Below are 19,274 nucleotides of genomic sequence, written 5' to 3'. Positions count from 1 at the left end.
GTGCAGTTTGTCCCTAGAAGTTCTGACTAGTGCCTGCACCAGGCTTGCCAACATCACTTCTTAACCTTTGGCTAATTTTTTTTTTTTTTTTTTTTTTTGGTCTTTTTAGGGCCGTACCTGCGGCATACGGAGGTTCCCAGGCTAGGGGTCCAATCGGAGCTGTAGCTGTTGGCCTACGCCACAGCCATAGCAACGCAGGATCTGAGCCGCATCTGTAACCTACACCACAGCTCATGGCAACGCCAGTTCTTAACCCACTGAGTGAGGCCAGGGATCAAACCTTCATCCTCATGGATACTAGTCGGCTTCATTTCCGCTGCGCCAGGATGGGAACTCCCAACCTTTGACTGATATGTTTTTATACGTGAGTGTTTTGGAGCTCACTTAACCGTAGTACAGTGGGGTTTTCTGTAATAGTCTCATCTTACAGATGAAGACTCTGGGGTTTGGAGAAATGAGTTAATTTGTTCAAGGTCAGAGCATAAATGGGGGAGCCGGGGTCACGCCGTCTGGACCCCGAGCCAGCACGTTTTGCAGCACGCATCCTCCCCCTACAGCCGGGGAACGTGGCAAGGCTGCCAAGGTGTAGTTTGGTCTTGCTGTGCAGAATCTTATCTTTCAAAAACAAGTCTTTCCACGTTTTATGCACTAAAATTTAAACCGTGTTCAGAGCTGCTTCTCTCCAATTGTGTTTAAGAAATGTAGCACCAGGGCGGCCCTTCTGGCAGTTGACTGGCAGGTGTCACCCCACTGGAAGATGGTTTGTGGCTGATGAGCCGCAGCATTTCACATTCCACCCTCCTTGTCCTGAACAGAAAATAGGCCCATGAGGCAACATGGTCGGGGGTGGGGTGGGGTTCAGATTGGACCGTGGCTTTGAATTCCCTTCAGACGTCACTGCTCTGTCTGGTGCATGAGATCCATAGAGCTGAGGGGTTACTTTCCCGCTGGGAGTGACAGCAGCTTCTTCTGAATCTGATCCTGGCTAATCCATCGTCCACGTTGTCCTTGCCTGGGCGCATCTGGGATTCCTCTGCTGGCGTTGTTATATATGGGTCTCAAGTGATTCTCTGTTGGGAGCTGTGCCTGCCTCCAGGTGCTGTTTTCCACGAAGATGTGTCATCTGTGGAAAGGGGTCCTTCCCTGGGTGGTGACCTGGGGGGGTGCACTGGGATGCAGTCCTTGCCCAGAGTGGGGCGGGTGCCCCCTGCCGTGGGATTTGGGTGGAGCCCTGTCTGAGGTCTGGACACCAGGCCTCGCCTCCCTGAAATCCAGCGCTTCTGCATGAGGCTTGTTTAGCCTTTGGCCACTGACTGTGACGATGATGGGACAGGTGGCAAGTTTCTCACCAACTTGGGTTTTCTGGCCTCCCTCCTTCCCAGAGACAGGCTGGCCTGGAGGCTGGGGCGAGCCGACGGGTTTGTGTTTCTTCATCTCTGAGGCCCCTTTGCCTCTGAACCTCCAGGGCTTTATGAAATGTATGCTCAGACCTGATCCTCACCCTGTGGCAATTCTAGCATTTGTTAAATGAGCAACCTGGGCCACCGAGACCTGCACACTGTGGGGAAGCCACCGCAGATGTGCCCGTTGGGGGGGGGGACGTCCACGGGCTTGTTGGGGCATGAGCCCAGCACACGTGGCTCCTCTGACCTGTCAGTGGGGACTGGAGGGTTGGAGAAGGCCTCCTGAAAGAAGTCAGCCCTGCTCTGGCCCTGCAAGATGCCAAGGAGTAGAAGCAGGGAGGCTTCCAAACCCTGCCATTGGCTGAGGACCGGGGTGCTCCTGCATGCTGGCATTGGGGGGCCATGTCGTAGGCCAATGCTAGGGTGCCCTGCGGAGTGTCCCCTCAGTAGGTGCCAAATGATGTATTAGGGATTTTTGTTTGGTTTGGTTTGGTTTTTCTGGCTGTACCCATGGCATATGAAAGTTCCCAGGCCAGGGGTCAAAATCAAGCTGCACCTGCAAGTACACCACAGCTGCAGCAATACCAGATCCTTAACTTGCTGTACCACAGTGGGAACTCCAGTCAGAGATTTCTTTTACGTTGAAGTTACCTCATGAACTCAACCAATCCAGAGCATGAATTAAGAGCCAGGACAGAAAGGAAAAAGACCTTAGACTTGGGGTTGGACTCGACATCAGACGGCTGCACTAGAGCAGCGATCCCTTAGCCTGAGCAGAGCTCCTCACTCGGGTGCCTCAAAGCCCATTTTCTCTATTTATACCGAAGCTGAACAAGTGTGAGACCCACAGGATGCATGTGGGAGCTTAAAAAAATAAATCGAGATTTGGATTGAAATCCAGTGCCGTGCCTGCCCATGGGAGCATGCCCCAGACAGAGGGGCAGAGAGGAGGCTGGGCCGTGCTGAGCTGGGGATCTGCCCTGCAGGGCCGTCGGTGGAAGCGGAGGGCACTCCTGCACAAAGACCTACAGCACACAAACCTCAACTCAGGGGCCTCTTCGCTTCTTCCGGAAGCTGCTCTTGCACCCGCCTGAATCCTGGGTGGTTCCAAGCCCTCCTCTATGCGTCCTCGGCCCATGTGTGTTCCAGCTTCTGGTCACAGAGCTGCTGTTCCACACGGGCCTGGCGAGGAGAAGCTCATCCCATCCTGTCTTTGCCTCCAAGGCTTGGCTGATGTAGCAACTTAAATATGAGCGAGATGAGTGGGTGACTGAGTAACTGAATGACTAGGGCTTTTGAGTGTGGATTTGCTCTTAGGAATCTTATACTTGTATTATGCAAGGCTGGTCTTGCCACATTTCTCCAGCTCCGCGTGAGTGTGCCTATCTGGATTGATACAAAGTCCTAAATGAATGCAGACTACCGATCACGGCACTGTGGGCAGAATATACGTAAGAAAGCATTGCCATGACTCTGCTCCCAAGGAGGTTAGCTGATTGACTTCTAGATTGTTTTTGGACTCCCTGTTAAACTCTGGGGGCACAGCCCCAGGGGGAGCTGAGAAGTGCTTTGACAGAGTGTCAAGTTAATGGTTAGGGCCTGCCTTGTCTTAGCGTGAAGATCCCCAAGCCACTCAGAGAGTTGTAGAAGGCAGCGTGGTTATCCAGGAATTGAAGGCAGCTCTATCCTGGTGCCCCGGCTATTGTACGTTATAAGCTCATCTACTTAGCAGGGAACCAGGAAGAAAAGGTGTAAAGGGCAAGATACAAATTCTGTGGAGTTTTGCACGCTTGTGGTTAGTGAACATCTTAGAGACCTGGCGAGGTCAGTACTCCTGTACGTTGTCCTCCAGTGGCCACACATCTGGGAGAAGGAGCACAAGTGGGAGGTTTGAAATCCAGGTTGGAGTTCCAGCTCCGCTGTTTGGTAGATGCATCCTGCATGCAGGTTATAGGTGTTGTTGTTGTTGTTGTTGTTTTTCTTCTTCTTTCTTGGCCGCGCCTGCGGCATGTGAAAGTTCTTTGGTCAGGGATCAAACCTGTGCCACACAGTGACCCGAGCCGCAGCAGTGACAGCGCCAGATCCTTAACCCACTGCTCCACCAGGGAACTCCTCAGATCATAGATTTTTTTTGAGCCTCAGTTTTCTTCCCTTGGGTGATTGTAAGGGTCCAGTGAGAGGAGGTGTGTCAAAACCCTGGCTGTGTTCTTAGAGGTCACTGTGCAATGGTGAGTGTGCTGCTTCTGTGACCAAGAGCATGTTCTTTTGCGACTGAGTGTGGGCCCCCCTCACCCACCCTGCTCTCTCTTCGCCGCTCCACTGCTCTCGGAGGGGCTGAGCAGGGGCAGGTTGGAGAGCGTGGGCCACTGGAACAGGAAGAGTCCCCTCCATAGACCCCTGCGGAGGCCTGGAGGCCACAGCCCATGCAGCAGGAGGCCTTGTAGACCAAGAAAAAGTTGAGGTCTCAGCTGAGGCCACAGGGGGCTCAGGGAAAAGGGCCTCGCGTCCTCTGGAGGAGGAGCTCCCGCTGGCCTGGGCTGGATGGGATGAAGAGGAGGAATCAGGATTACCTCGTGTCTGCAGCCGGCCTCTTTCAAGTGCACCCTGTCCAGGGTGGGTGTCCTTTTGATCTGTAGAAAACTGAAAACCCAATGTTCCTTCTTCCAGGGACAACAAGGTGCAGGTAGAAACACTGCAGTGGGACCTGGGAAGCTTAAATCTACACTCTGTTCCTTTACTCAGTGGCTCTGTGGCCGTCTGCTACCCTCTCTCTTGACCTTTTTGAGTCCTCAGTTTGCTCATCTGTAAATTGGGAGAAGGAGGAAAGTTCTGTGTAGCCTAAATAGATCTAAATTAGACATTTATCACCTGTTGGCTAAATGGGATTCAGCTAATGACATAGCCTGGGAGAGGGCACAGAAGCCACTGGACAGGGAGACTCAGTTTCATGTTTAAATTCTCATCCTGGAGGCAACAGGTGTGGTGAAACCCAGGCGCCTCCTGGGTGAGGTTATCCTTAGTGTTTGGCTCTCTTGCCTGACTCCAAAAAAGGGTTGTTTTCACATAGGATCTGCTTATTCATGGAAAAAACTTTGCTCTCTTTTCTCAGTATCCAGCGAGCTGCGTTGGTGGTTCTGGAAAACTACTATAAAGATTTCACCATCTATAACCCCAACCTCCTAACAGCCTCCAAATTCCGAGCAGCCAAGCACATGGCCGGGCTGAAGGTCTACAACGTAGATGGTACGTGCCTTGAAGTGGTATCTGGGGTGGGTACCGGGAGCCGCTGGGCAACTACTTAGATTAAACTATGTTTTCCATCTGGTTCTGTCTCCTCAGTGTTTGCCTTTATGGTATGGTCTCATTTCAGGATGATTTTTCTTTTCTTTTTCTTTCCTTTTTTTTTTTTTTGCTGGCAAACATTTCTAGAGAAATGCTGATTTACAGTCTACATATGTAGGCAGTTCATTCATTTAGGGATTTTATGGAAACTATATGAAACAATAGTCATGGGTTCCCCGCTGCCTGCTGTGAACCTCTTCCATTGAAAGCTCATAGGAAAAGACTGCTTTTCACAATGTGGATAAATTACCCAAAGACTCAGCTGCCCCCAACCATTAAGACTAATTCGCAGTGCAGGCATCTGGGGAGATTCTTCCAGGCGTTTTCCAGTCCTGTTTCGAGCTCCATTCGAGTGGGTGGCAGGAGGCCAGGGGCCAGGCTGGGGGACGTCAGAAATGTGTTTCAGGCTATCCGATGGTTCAGTGCAAGAAACTGGACATGGTGGCATTTCTTCCTGGGCACCCTGGGTCAGGGCAAGGGCTTTGCAAAGCCTCAAAGAGGATCGTGTTGTTAGCAAGTCAAGTGATGTATAGGCAGCGTCAGTTTTGGTGACACTGTCCTCCCTGTTTTTTTGGTTTGTTTGTTTGTTTTTGACTCTATGAGATGTGCATTTTCTTGGGAATCCTGAAGGGCTGATCTGTTTTGCCTGTGATCTGAAAACGAGGAAGCCCACTAGTAAGCCAGGTCATTTCAAAGTAGAGGATACATAAGAAAACAATGCCCCCTGCCTCCTCCTTCCGAAAAGTTGCAGTGGCCCATGGTCAGGGGAACGAGACCAGGAGTTCTAGGTCAGTGTAATAAACATGACGTATTGCAAGACCCCAGGCATCTGTATTTTCTGTAAGTGTCGTGTCCACCGTGACAGTCCAGCATGGCCCGTGTTCTAGTGTTGTGGTCAGTGTCTCCGGGGGCCTTGACTCTCTCGTTCCTGTCCTGTCCTCCCCAACCCTCTCCCTCTCTGGTTGCTGAAAGGCCATGTGGGGGCTGCCCTTGTAGCCAGACTGGAACTTTATGTCACAGACGGTAAGTAACATCTTCAGCACACCCTGCCTGGTATTTTTGGCCAAGACTTTAATCGTCAAGCATTCTTCCTCTCCTTCGGAGGTCTTTTTCCATTTGCACTCATCAGATCGGGGTTTTGGGAGGTTTCCTTCCTTTTGGGAGCATTTTGAGCGCAGAGCAGGGGTCCTGTTCCCCCATCTGGAAGGTAGCTTTGGGGATTGTGTATGTGTTTCACAGGGGATGGGTGGTCGGTTACTGACAGTCAGGAGACTGCTTTTCTGCTCTGTTTCACAGCCCCAAGGCTTTAAAACTGTCCTTCCTCCCTGTCTTTTCCCCCAAAGGCCCCAGTAACAATGCCACTGGTCAGTCCCGGGCCATGATCGCGGCAGCCGCTCGGCGCAGGGACTCGAGTCACAACGAGTTGTATTATGAGGAGGCGGAACACGAACGGCGGGTGAAGAAGCGGAGAGCGAGGTATCCGGCCCCACCCCCCCACACCAGCATCCCCTCCAAGACTTCTTTCTAAACCATCAAATGAAATTTCACTTGATGAGCCCAACTGCTTGGGCCTTCAGAGGGAATCTTGCTCCAGTGGTTCCCAAACGTTAGCCTGCAAAAGCATCACCCGGAGGGCTTGTTAAAACACAGATTTCAGGTCAGGTTCCGGCCCCACCCACAGAGGTTACTTATTTTTCAGTGGGTCTAGAGTGGGGCCCACCCAAGAATTTGCATTTCTTAGAAATTCCCCACTGATGATGAAGCTGCTGGCCCTGGGCCCACACTCTGAGCGAGCCCGTCCTATATCCCCAGGCCCTTGCTGGTTTCCAGGATCTGAGCACATTAGCCAAAGTGGACAAAGACGGTTTTCATCCTGTGTGCTGGGCCCCTGCCTTCCTCCTTCCCAGGGGCTGCTGGTGTGGGCGGCCGGCTGGGGGAGATGCAGCTCCAGGTCTTTGTCAGGCTGCTTCTGCACCAGCGGCCACCCCTCAGTGCGCACAGAGCCTTATGCAGCCAGAGTTTGAGGGACCCTAAAACTCTTTTCCCTTAACCCTTCATTGTACAGATGAAAAGGATGAAGTGAGTCTCCCAAATTAGTGGCAGAATTGAGAGCGGTCCCCTCCTCGTTCCGGGGCTCCTTCTTCCTCCCCTGAAGCCCCCATTCCCCGCAGTGCATTTGCCTTTGCCCTCCTCTCCTTTCCTGCCCCCCCCCGACCCCCGCCATCTGGAGTGGCAGCTGAGGACGGGGAGCCGTGGGTGCGCTGGTGGCGGACTGGGGCACAGCAGGCGGGCAGACGTCATCCCGGGTTCTGTCTGCCTCTGTCCTCGAGCCCCGCCCCACGGTCCCGATGCCCTTGTTTCGGCCCCTCCAGGCTGGTGGTCGCGGTGGAGGAGGCCTTCATCCACATCCAGCGTCTCCAGGCCGAGGAGCAGCAGAAAGCCCCAGGGGAGGTGATGGACCCCAGGGAGGCCGCGCAGGCCATCTTCCCCTCCATGGCCCGGGCTCTGCAGAAGTACCTGCGCACCACCCGGCAGCAGCACTACCACAGCATGGAGAGCATCCTGCAGCACCTGGCCTTCTGCATCACCAACAGCATGACCCCCAAGGTGCGGCTGGTCACCGAGCTCGGGGAGTCCCACTTCAGGGGGTGGTCAGGAGTGCGAACATCAGAGGCTTCTCTCAAGCGCCAATGAATAAGAATGAGGGATTCTCACTTATTTTGTGCGGTTTTGGCACAGTTGCTTTTTTAAGTTGCCTTTGGAGGCCTCTGGATTCAAGCAGAGGAAAGACTTTCACTTAGAGATGGTCCAGGTGGCAGCTCGGGGTACCCTGGTTTCTCGTTTCTGGTTGACTCATTCTGACCTGGCTTTCTGTTCCTTTCTGCCAGTGGGAAACCTTGGGCCAGGAGCTTAATGGCTCTGTGCCTCGGTTTCCTAACCTGTAAATTGGGGATAATACTAGTATCTACTTCATTGGGTTGTTGTGATAACTAAGAGTCCGTTCTTGTGCAGGGCTTAAAACTGTATCTGTCCTAGTGGAAGGACCAAAGAAATAGCTTTGATTATCAGCAGTAGAAACAAGGCCATCTCTTGGGCGTTTTGGGGCTGTTGTGGGTTTAGTTTTACTAAATGGTCTTTTGGATTATGACGTGAGCACACCGCGGGGGATGTGGCAGACAGCCATGCATCTCCTAGACGGATGTGGCCAAGGAGGCAGCACAAAGTAAGGGTTCAGCAAATGACCGCTCTTCAGATAGAAGTGGGTTTACCTCCAGGCTCCACCACCGAATTGCTTTGTGACTTAGCCTTAAGTTTACACTTGTTTCCTCTTTTATAAAATGAGGATAATGATAGTATCTACTTGATAGGATTGTTGTGTGGGAATTATAGTAAAAATGGCAGCATGACAGGTCAGTCACATGGTAGAGCGTAAATGACCTTGACATTTCGTACACATGTGCACTTGGTAGTGTTACTGTTGGTATAAGAACCTGTGTTCAGACACTGCCCTGAATGTACACAACTGCTGATGACATTGTCGCTAACCAGTAATGACACTTAGGAAAACAACATGGGTTTTCACACTCCTTGACTTACTAGCCCCTCTCCTGGAAAAAGTATTCAGCACAGTCAGCTCATATATATGAATATACATGCAGGTGAGTTTTTGCAAAATAGTCTGTATTCACTCAAAAGTGGAAATAACTTAAAAATAGAACAGTAGCTTATAAATTCTGGTACATCACTTATTAAAACACAGAAGACTCTTTGTTGCTATAATAATAAGTTACAAAATGCAGAATACAAATAAGTGTGAACGCTGTGGTTGCAAGTGAGCCCAGTAAGTCTGGGTGTACAGAGTGATAGCTCGTGCCACACAGAATGGAAGTGGTTATTTTCCTTTTTTTCAAGGTTTTTAAAAAGGTTTCCTGAGGGCTTTTTCACTGAAAAAGAGTATACTTTTCTGAATAAAAAATAATATTTGCATGAAAATCTTAACATTAAAGAAAAGTATAATGGGAGTTCCCTTCGTGGCTCAGCAGCTAATGAACCCGACTAGTATCCATGAGGATGCAGGTTTGATCCCTGGCCTCGCTCAGTGGGTTAAGGATCCGGCGTTGCAGTGAGCTGTGGTGTAGGTTGCAGATGTGGCTCGGATCCGGCATTGCTGTGGCTGTGATGTAGGCCTGCAGCTGTAGCTCCAATTTGACCCCTAGCCTGGGAACTTCCATATGCCACGGGTGTGGCCCTCAAAAGCAAAAAAAGCCAAAAAAAAAAAAAAAAAAAAAAAAAGCAAGAAAGAAAAGTATAAGGTACAAAGTGAAGTTTTGATTCCCCTAATCCAGACAGTTCTTACTGATATAAAGACTGGGTGTATATTCTTTCCGGGTGGGTGTGTGTTTTCAAAACAGAAATAGGAAAAAAACAAAAACCAAAAAACAGAAATGGGATCTCAAACTATATAGATAAAGTATGGATACTAGGTTTTTTCACTTAAAGCTGCTCTTGGCTGTCTGTCCATGTCAGGCCTTCACACAGCTCTAACTCTTTCTCTCCAATAGCTGCATCTTAGCCCACTGAATACCGGGGTTTGTTTAACAGACTGCCTACTGATGCACTTCTGGAGTAAGATCGTTCTTTAGTCTGAACGAGGGCTTGGCTCTTTTTGCTAATCGAGCTTTCCTGGAACACAGCCACACCCTTTATTTACAGATTGTCGACAGCTGCTGTCTCTCTACCAGGACAGACTTGAGTCGTTGTGACAGTGCGTGCCTTGCAAAGCCAAAAATATTTACGTTTAGAGAAAAGTTTGCCAACCCCTGGCCTAAACAGAGTTGCAGTAAATCCCTTTTTTACATGTGTTTTTGTGTATGTAGGCAATTATTTCAGAAGGATGCATTTCTGGTAGAGGAACAGCTGGATCAAAGGCACAGATCCTGCCAAATTGTCCTGCTAAGTGGTGTCACTCTTTCACACTTGGCCTCTAGGATATAAGACTGTTTATTCCCCCCCCCCCGGCCAACACACACACACACACACACACACACACGCACACACGCACACTTGAACATCATTGGGTGTTATTCTTTTTAATCATTGCCCATCTAAGAGGAAGGCAATATATTTTTATTATTCAAATTCATATTTAACATGTAATAGAACATCTTTGCATATCTTAAATTTCTGCTTATTCTTTTAGAACTTATACTCTTCCTTTTATGTCTCTACCTGTTGAGCTCTTTTTCTTGTGATTCACAAGAGCTATCTGTGTCTGCGTGTGTGTTGTGGAGGCACAGTCCTTCTTTCTGCCTTAGGACATATGCTTACAGACCAGCAGTAATGTGCCAGGCGGCAGTGAGGTCGGAGGGAGGAGGATCCCACTTGAAACCGTCCGGGACCTGTGTCTAGGACCAGAGGGATCCATCCCAGTCTTTTCTTCCTGGATCCCCGTTCACCATTTCTTCTTCTTTCTCACCGCTAAATGGATGCGCTTATCCATGTCACCCGCATGCCATCAAGCCCCCAGTATATGCCAGGCACCTGGGAAATCCGGATTTTAAAAGATACCTGCCCACCCAGAGAGGATAGTTCAGTGCGGGGCTCAGACCAGCAAGTCGGCAGCAATTGTTCAGAAAGTAAAGTGTTACACGGGAGTCGTGCCCATGATGAGAGGCACTTAAAGGATGACGTGTTCAGCTGTTCTCGAGCTTGAGGGAGTGGTTTGGGAAGATTTAAAGGGCCAGGAGGGACGTGCTGAAGGGTGACAATCGGCAGGAGGAACCGCGACATGGGAAGGGGGATGGTGGGGAACCCGCAGAGCGAAGCGCTGCTGGAGCCAGGAGCCTGGGGGCGGGAGGTGGACGTGGGGCCCGTTCATCCCCTGGCCTGGCCGCGTGCCCACGCCGTCCAACGTAACAGAACCATCGCTCTTGTTGGTTGTCCTTATCTTGCCCCCTGAGACAGAGTCACCAGGTCATCCTGGCAGCAGCCTGTGCGTTAGTGCTGTCATCAGCCTCACCCACAGAGAGGCTGCGGGGCCCGGCCAAAGGCGCACAGCAGTAAGCGTAGAGCACGCGTGTTTGTGCGAACCAGGGTATCCCTGCGTTTCCTCGGCTCGCATTTCCAGAGCGCTTCTCTGGGCCTGGCACTTGCCTCGAGGAGCGCTCGGTGTGGGAGGAAGCCGACCTACCAACAAGTACAAGCCGTGGCCTGTGCTGTGGGGCCCAGGCTCTTGCACCGGGCTGGTGTGTCAGCCACTGCTTCGGGGCAGATGTGGGCACCAGCCGCCCCTGTGCTTCCCGCCTTCCGCACCGTCTGGTTGGAGAGGGGGAAGGTTGAGGCGTTGTCCCCCCGGCAAGGATGCAGTTGTGCAGGGCAGGTGGAATTGGGTGTCATAGGCTAGGCTGTCCTGGTTCGCCGGGAGAGCATTGTCCCCCAGGCGTGAGAGCAGGCGGCATTGCGACAGCAACGCCCAGAGCCGGTGCCTGCTTCCTCACAGCCCCTCTGCTGTCCTTGCAGGCCTTCCTGGAGCGGTACCTCAGTGCCGGCCCCACGCTGCAGTACGACCGGGAACGCTGGCTCTCCACGCAGTGGCGGCTCGTCAGCGACGAGGCCGTGACCAACGGGCTGCGGGATGGACTCGTTTTCGTCCTCAAATGCTTGGACTTCAGCCTCGTAGTCACTGTGAAGAAAATCCCATTCATCGTGCTCTCGGAAGAGTTCATAGACCCCAAATCTCACAAATTTGTCCTTCGCCTGCAGTCCGAGACGTCAGTTTAACAGTTCTATATTTGTGGCTTTATTAAAAAACGAAAAAAAAAAAAGAATATATATAGAGAGATATATGTGTACCAGAGGGACGTCTTTGTTTTTATTCTTCTTCATTGCTGATTGAACGGGCAGACGAGAGACCAGGGTCCTTTGACCCTCTGCACTTTATTTGGAAGGAAGCCGAAGACGTCCATCCTGGAAGACAGTGACTGCAGACAGCTGGCTTGTGGATGGGGCGTCTCGAGGAGCCGTTCCCCGGCGTTTCTGTGACAGCTGCAAACCAAAGCGGAGCTGGAGGTTCTTGGGAACCTCGCCTTACAACGCATCCTTGCCTTTCGTCCAGCACCCGGCCCTGCCCCTTGCTTCTGGCCGTCCCACTCGTGGGCCTCAAGGGGACGCACCTCTGTCCTGTTTCAGGGAACCAGACAGGACACATCTGCACCGCAGGAGCCACAGGCTGTTCACAAAACGCCTGCCTTCATCTTTCTTCTCTGTCGCCTCAGGTTCTGCAGAGAAAGAACACAACGGATGTGCACTGTCAGTTTACAGACTTAAGGATTTTTTTTTTTCCCCAAAGAGAACCTGCTTGCTCCGTTTCTGACCTGCTTCCCTACCGGATTGAGCCAGTGGCCCTTTCCTAACACTGGGGTGGCCCACCCGTCCCCACTCCGTCCTGCCCCCCCAACACACACCCCACACCCCACCTGGCTGGCAGGCCCGGCCGGGGAGCACAGCCATCAGAGCCACCCGGGACCAGGCTCTTCATGTGTGCCCGCCGTCTCCAAGGCACAGCCTAAGTCTGCCCCACGGATTGTTTGCTTGCATAGGGAAGGGTAGAGTGGCCAGCAAATAGATCCCAGGGGGAGCATGCCAGCTAGGATGTCCCTTTCAGGCTGCGGCAGGGGCCCGTCCCCTCCCAGTCCTCCTCCCGCTGCTCCGCACCCACCAGGGGGAGACCCATGCTGTCACTCTGGGACTGGTGCGGTCAGCTCAGAGCCTCTGTTTCCCAGGCGATGCGTTCTTACAAAGCTCCAGAACAGGTTGCCCGCCCAGGGAGACCAGGCAGCCCCCACTGCAGTGACAACTGCTGCATCCAGTCCCAGGCCTCAGACCACCGTCACTGTGCGCTCCTCGCCTCCGCCCCTTACCAGCAAGAAGGGGCTTCTTGAGGCCCTGGTGCTTCATTCCTTGTAGATGGCGGTAAGGTGAGGAGAGGGCATGGGCAAGCTGCAGCATTCGGGGAAAGGAGAGTGGAGAGCCAGTCTCACGGTCCAGAAGGACACCTGTGCGGTCTGTTCCTTAGATGCAGCTGGTTTTAGTGGGCCTTTCCCGGGCCTTGGGGAGCAGCGGGCCGGGGTGCGGGTGGAAGCGCCGCGGGGCAGAGCCCTGCAGCCACCTTCGCTGCCTCCGTCCGCCTTCCTGTGTCCACAACAAACCTTTGCAAAATATGCGCTCTCGCTTTTCCCAGGTGTTGAGGGTAATCCGTCACCTTGCTTTAGCAAAGGATGACACAGTCTGACGGGCTTTGTGTGTGTGTTCACATGGCGATGCATTCCACAAGCGGTGCAGTGTTTGTTAGTATTGTTTTAAACCAGAATGGGCTTTGGATATTCGTCACACCCGTACCTGAAAAAGTAAAGCGTGTTCCTTGAATCACCAGCCTTCGGGTCAAAGATGTGTTGAAAAAGAAGGAAGGGGACACACCAGTTGGTGTGGCGTAGCGCCAAGAGGGACTCTGCACGGTTTCCGTTTATGAAAAACAAGCACCATGTCACCATGGTGCTTTTTGTTCTTTGTAGTTTTGCCTTTAGGTCCCTTCAAGCTGGACATTCCTTATGATGATGTCTTTCTCAGGAATATATTTTGGGAGATTGGGCAAGGGACGGTGAATGTGTATGAGACTTTGGCTGGGTATAAAGGTTATACTGTCTCAGACTAAATATAGCAGAGGCTGCTGTGTCAGAAACCCAGCAGAAATGCCATACGTGTGTGTGTATATATATATATATATAAATATATATATATATATGATTCACGATGACACTAAATGCATCAGCATTCTAAAATACTGTGCTTCCAACCCTGTCTTAAAATACCAGTCCAGGGAGTTCCCTGGTGGGCTGGCAGTTAAGGATCCGGTGTTGTCACAGCTGCGGCTCAGGTCACTCCTGTGAGGCAGCTTTGATCCCTGGCCTGGGAACTTCTACATGCCGCGGGCACGGCCAAAAAAACAAAACAAAACAACAGTCCAGAAGGGGTTAAGTTGGATTCGTGGCTTTGGTGCCTGCCTTGCCAGCAGGGTGAAGAAAGGTTTAAATTAAAAGAATTTAGTTCCTCTCTACCCCTTTCTCTTTCTCCCAGTCTTTGCATAGGAGAATGTCAGACTTTGTGAAATTATTGTTTCCGTGTTAAATTGAATATCGATTTTTTTTTTTTTTTTTTTACGCTGACTTTGTATTGAGTCCTTTTGGAAAGATTAACATAATAAAATGCAGGATCTTTGTATCAAGACTGTGCACTTGCAAACCCTTTACAGCTTGAGTTACTGTTGCAGTGGGAACAATGTAAATGGCATTTTAAAAAAATTAAGGTTTCAGAAGAGCTGCCTCACACAGCTGAACACAGTGTGTTTCTATTTCAGTTCTTGAAACTGTAACAGCCCACAGGCTATTCCTTTTAAAAGGGGTAAACTGTGCCCGGGGCTCATAGAATTAGTAAGTTCCTGTTAGAGGGGACAAGATCTTGTTGGCCTTAAGTGTTTATAGATTTTCTATAACTTTCCACCTAAGTTATTAAAATGTGAATGTTAACCAGTAAGAAGTAGAAAAACCTTCGTGAGGAGTGTGTGTCTGAGATCACGCTCTTCCCTGGTGACGTTTTAACCGGTGAATAATTTCTGTCACTTTCGAAGATGACAATTTTTCGTCGTCCACAAACGGAACATTGACGTCTGCGTTCGTAGAGCTGGAAGGGATTTTTAGGTTTTGTGGTGCATCCATTGTTTTCATTACGTTAAATGGAAACACATAATACTTTTGCTCAGTTTTACAAAGTGATCCCTAGAGAAAATGTTGGACCAGATTTTTTTGCCCAACCGTCATCATCTCCGTTTCTCCCTCTCTGTCCTTTTCAAATCTACACACAGGACACATTCTGTACAGTAGATGGGCCCTGGGAGCCGAGGGCTGTGTGTGTGTGTGTGTGGGGGGGGGGTCTGCAGTGGGGAGTTTGTGGCTCTGCGGGTGTGGGGTGTGTGTTGGGTGGGGATGAGCTGCTCCCCTCTCCTTAGCATAGCCGGTGCTAGTGGGGACACTCACTCTTGTGTCTCCTGGTCGCTTTGTCTTGATGGGTTTAGATGAGTCTGCGGCTCTGTGGGAAGCCACGAGCCTTGGGGCTGACAGAGCTGATGACTCTCCTTATTCCCCTCCCCCTCCCCCAGGAGGGTGTGTATTGCAGCCACTCGTGAAGTCACCAACAAGCCAGGTCCTTGGTTTACTCTCCTCCAAGTGGACTTTGCCATGTAAGGCTCCCACCCAGGGACGCATGTTTGTTTGGGGGTATGTGTTTCTGTGTGTGTGAGTGTTTCTCTGAGTGTAATTAGCAGCAGGACAGCATGTTTATGTTAGACATCCGAACATCTGTGTTATCTGAAGCAGATGGGTGTGTATTTCAGAAAATTACTTGTGGATGTGTTTGTATGGATGAGTGGATGTGAGCTCATGTGTTTCTGCATATGCTCTGTGTTGGAGAGATTTCCTAACTGCACCCATCTTCTGGGGGATTACTCTAAAGCCAGCTACTTCGCCCTTCCTTTATTCCTTTCCCTCGGTTACACTGGCTTCCCCCCAAAAGTAAATGGCTTTAGCACAGCGATGTCTTCTGGAGAGTCTGCTGTCCTGCAGGCAAGTCCATTAGGCTCTTTCTTGCCCCAGGACCCTATGACCTGAAAATAGCAAGAAACAAAGAAAGAAATGTCAAGCTCCCTGAGAAGGACTCTTGCAATTTCACGACCCTGGAAGCCTTACTGTAGATTTCTCAATAGAACCTAAAAATTGAGCTTCATTTTTAAAAAAGATTGATTACTAAAAAGTAGCCCAGAAGTGGTGCCATAATATTTGACTAGTCCAACAGAGACCCTGCGGTTCTAAAGCGTTAGTGTTAAGTACTTCGGGGTAGTGTGTATGCTTTATGGATTTTGTTTTACACAAAATAAATCACTGCTGTGAATTTCCTACCATTAACTTTGTCGTAATCCTTTATAAATCAAACATGAGTCGTTCTTAAGCCCACAGCACAGTTTTTGAATGGTATTCAGTGCGGCGGTGAATGAGAGGCTATAGCCGCTACATTGAAACCATCATATTGAGCTTTAACCAAATGGATGCCCGGAATATCCGACTTTGGATCTCATTTTTGCCAAGCCAGATTTTGATCAAAGATGAGAGAGAAGGGTAGTAAGACGTATTGATCAGGTCTTTTAAGTTAGGCGCTGTTCTGGAATGTGCATTCCTTTACGGTGGGGGTTATTTCACTTTTACAGGTGAGAGAAATGGGTGATCAGAGAGGGAGGGTCTCGCCTAAACTCTCATGGCGAGTAAATGAACTTTCAAATGTCATGTTTGATTCCAGTCCCTGGCTCACTGAACCTTGAGGTGTTACCTAAATAATTTGGCATTTGGGGATGTGGAGGAAAGATCTGAGGACATTTAACCTTGAATTCAGAACCCAGGGTTGGGGTTCATTGGCAGTGGAATGCTTCTGTTCTTTGTCGGTTTGCACGGGAGCTGTGGCCCCGGGGAAAGCTGCTCTACCAGGCTGGCAGATTTCTCTGGATTTTCATTGGAAAGCACTTGAGAGGCGCCCTTCCCCTGCTAGTGTTGCACGCTGTAGGACTGGTGCTATAGTTCCTGGCAGCCACCCTTTGCTTTTGCCTGTCCCGCCCTGCAGGCTTGAGCAGGTGTGCACCTTGGTGGCGCAGGGGGCAGGGGTGTGGGATGTGCAGGGGCTGAGACTTAGCCACCTCCTGACCTGAGGTGGCCTCTTTCTGAGGCTTTGTCAACATTTTGCCCCAGCAGCTTCCCTCTGTTGGGATGGGAGACAGACTGCCTGCCAGCACAGCCTCGGGAGGGTTTGGGACTGGCCTCTGTCCTTGACTTGGCTGCTCTCAGCAGGCACTCTGCATCACACTATGTCCCCCCCACCCCCGCCACATTTGCCCTCCGAGAGGTTTCATCAGCAGATGTAAAACAGGACTCTGAAAACATTGTTTTCGTCTCTTCCAGTGTCTTTGGGTTTTGGTTCAGTTTGCTCAACTACCGTCTTCTCTCTTGCTGTTTGCTTTTAGTGGGGAACCGGAAAGGGCTGGTGACACACCTCTCAGCACTGCTACTTACTAGGAATGAGTAAGACACGTGTTCAGAGGGTAGCTAGGAAGTGTAAAACTACCGCATGAAATTAGATTCTAGGACTCTGTGTCCCTTTTCCCAGGCCTGTCCCATTTCTGCTTCGATAACCCAGTTTGTTTTGTTTCACCTGTAACATAAATCTCTTCAGTGGGTTGTCGGAGAGTCTCCCCAACACAACGCGGATTTCTGACACCTGAAGCAGCGCAGTGAAAAGTATGGCTCCAGGAATCTACAACTGATAACGTCCCTCAGCTTGAAAACATCCGTGCTTTGTCCTTATTTTAGTGGGATAAAAACACTCTTATCGTGAGCCTTGGGGACAAACGTGACCAAGCCCCAGGCTTTTCTCTTGAGTATCTTTGGCACTTCTCTTGGCACTGAGACAATATTTGGATACAAGTGAATGTACAGTATCTCGTTTTGTATTTGCCTGTATTTATCTGAGCTCTCCCTGTGAACATGAGCTTTCATTCTGATTTTTTAACCACCCCTCAAAGCCCTCGCCCTGGGAAAGCTTCATCTCTGAGGGCCAGAGACTGTTGCTCAGGGAATTTAGTCATAGGACCTGGGCATCTGATCCGCAGGTGTCAAGTCGGATCAGTTCACCTTGTAAGGAATTTAGACAGTTAACCCATCATCCTCAAGTCAGAGGCCAGGTGGAAAGGGGTGGCAGTTGCTTTTCATGTGCCAGTGCCCCTCAGTTATAGAAATAATGGAAAATTCACTTTGTACTGATCTTCCTTCTAAAAAATTAATAAGAAAATCCAAACTTTGCTGATACTTTCTTATTTTTATAATAGATTCACAATAGGCTTTCACTAGACAGCCAACTCCTCTGGGACTCCTGAATTATGACATGATTAACAAAATTTGATTTCAAAGCAGTTGTTTACAACAACGATTGCGTAGAGTGCAGGACAGCAGCGGGATGAGGGCCGGGGTGGGTAGTGGCTCCCTGGGGCAGTGAATTATCTCCTGCTGTGATGACCGCTTCCTCCACCGAGACGTTGAGATGCTACGGAGAAGACCAGAGAGGCCCGGGCCGGGTCTGACTCCAGGGGAGTTTATTTGACAATCGATTTTGTGTTGAGCTCCCCTTACATGTTTACACTTTTGGATTTAGAATCCAGTATCAACCCAGCAAGCTCAGCGATGAAACCATCTGTCTCTCTCCGACGGAGCCGTGACTGTTTGTGCAAAGATGTGGCCAGGGGTGTCTTGTGTTTCCTCTTATTAGTTAATACTGCACTTTGTAACTAGGAGGGGCAATTTTGCTGTTTAGCAAAACTCACAATCACTAGGTATGTATGACAAAATCTGAGAGTGATTTCTCTCATGACCTGGGTGGTGGGCTCTATGGAGACATTTCAAACATGAATGAATGAACTACTCTACCAGCAACCATCTGCCCGTAATATTTACCTACATTCACAGGGCGTATGCCCTGTAGCCTATGCTCACTGTAACATCAGCAACAAGGTTAGAGGCTATAAGGGGCATAGGGTACCTGGCGTCGGAGTTATTTTGGGTTTTTTTTGTTTGTTTGCTTTTGGGTCCCCCATTCCAGTTAACTGTAAAACACTTTACCTGTTACATTTTTTATACTGTAAAACTTGGAAAATAAACTGAAACCCCACATTACATTTTGTTACTTTTTGCATGTGATTACTTCAACTTAAAAACTTTTCCTTTTTAGGGAACATTTTCACCCTTGCATAATTTTGATGCCCTCTTAAACATAATATATCAAGGGAGTTCCCTGGTGGCCTAGTGGTTAAAGACCTGGTGTTGTCACTGCTGTGGCTCAGAATGGATCCCTAGCCCAGAAACCCAGGAACTTGGGCATCCCCCCAATCCCCCACCCCCCAAAAACCCCACAAACCTCTTTCTCTGAAAATTGAGGGGGTTTTTCCTTTTTCTTTTTTTTTTGCAAGCAAGCAAAGTCTTTACTCCAGGAAGGCAAATAGCTCCCAGGGCAGCTGGGAAGGGGGAGAAGAGCCCCCACCCCCCACCCCAAATGGGCTTTTATCCCTTAAAGGGGGGGGGGTGAGAACTGAGGTAATTTTAATGATAGATTGAATAGGAAAGTGGAATTGCCATTGTAAGAAAGACTATAGATTGCGATCCATTTTATGGTCAAGAGAATGTTTTAAATGAATAGATTACTGAAGATTAAATTCTTAGGCTCTAAATTTTGGAAGTGAAACAGGCCTTTTGAGTAAATGAGCAAGTGAAAAAAGATCTTTGAGTCAAGTCAGGAGAGAGAAAAGTGTCCGACCCAGGATTTGTGGGGCAGGTGAATGTTGGGTTGTTTTTGTGAATGGCTTGGTAATTCAGTTCAAATTATTAGTTG

The 19,274-nt window shown here is 49.8% G+C and overlaps 1 protein-coding gene across 4 annotated transcripts in view; it reads left to right on the top strand.

Moving 5' to 3' along the window:
• VANGL1 (VANGL planar cell polarity protein 1) overlaps positions 1-15,757 on the top strand; it is a 54,969-nt gene extending 39,212 nt beyond the window's left edge. For 2 of the 4 annotated variants that reach the window (XM_001929540.6, XM_013997257.3), the window contains exons 5-8: positions 4,513-4,646; positions 6,089-6,221; positions 7,118-7,352; positions 11,265-15,757. In XM_001929540.6, coding sequence (XP_001929575.1) covers positions 4,513-4,646; positions 6,089-6,221; positions 7,118-7,352; positions 11,265-11,525 — 763 coding nt within the window. In that variant the 3' untranslated portion in view covers positions 11,526-15,757. Of the gene's footprint in view, positions 1-140; positions 4,647-6,088; positions 6,222-7,117; positions 7,353-11,264 lie in introns of all 4 variants that reach the window. The other 2 variants (XM_085023488.1, XM_085023489.1) reach the window with 2 other exon arrangements.
• Positions 15,758-19,274: the final 3,517 nt, after the last annotated feature.

The sequence above is a fragment of the Sus scrofa genome, chromosome 4 (assembly GCF_054392235.1).
Source record: "Sus scrofa isolate SSC_HxYL_T2T_F1_AM1 chromosome 4, Sscrofa_HxYL_maternal_Yorkshire_Landrace_v2.0, whole genome shotgun sequence".
Classification (NCBI taxonomy): Eukaryota; Metazoa; Chordata; class Mammalia; order Artiodactyla; family Suidae; genus Sus; species Sus scrofa.
The sequence above is the reverse complement of the archived record's forward strand: the minus strand, read 5'-3'. Positions and strand labels throughout refer to the sequence as shown.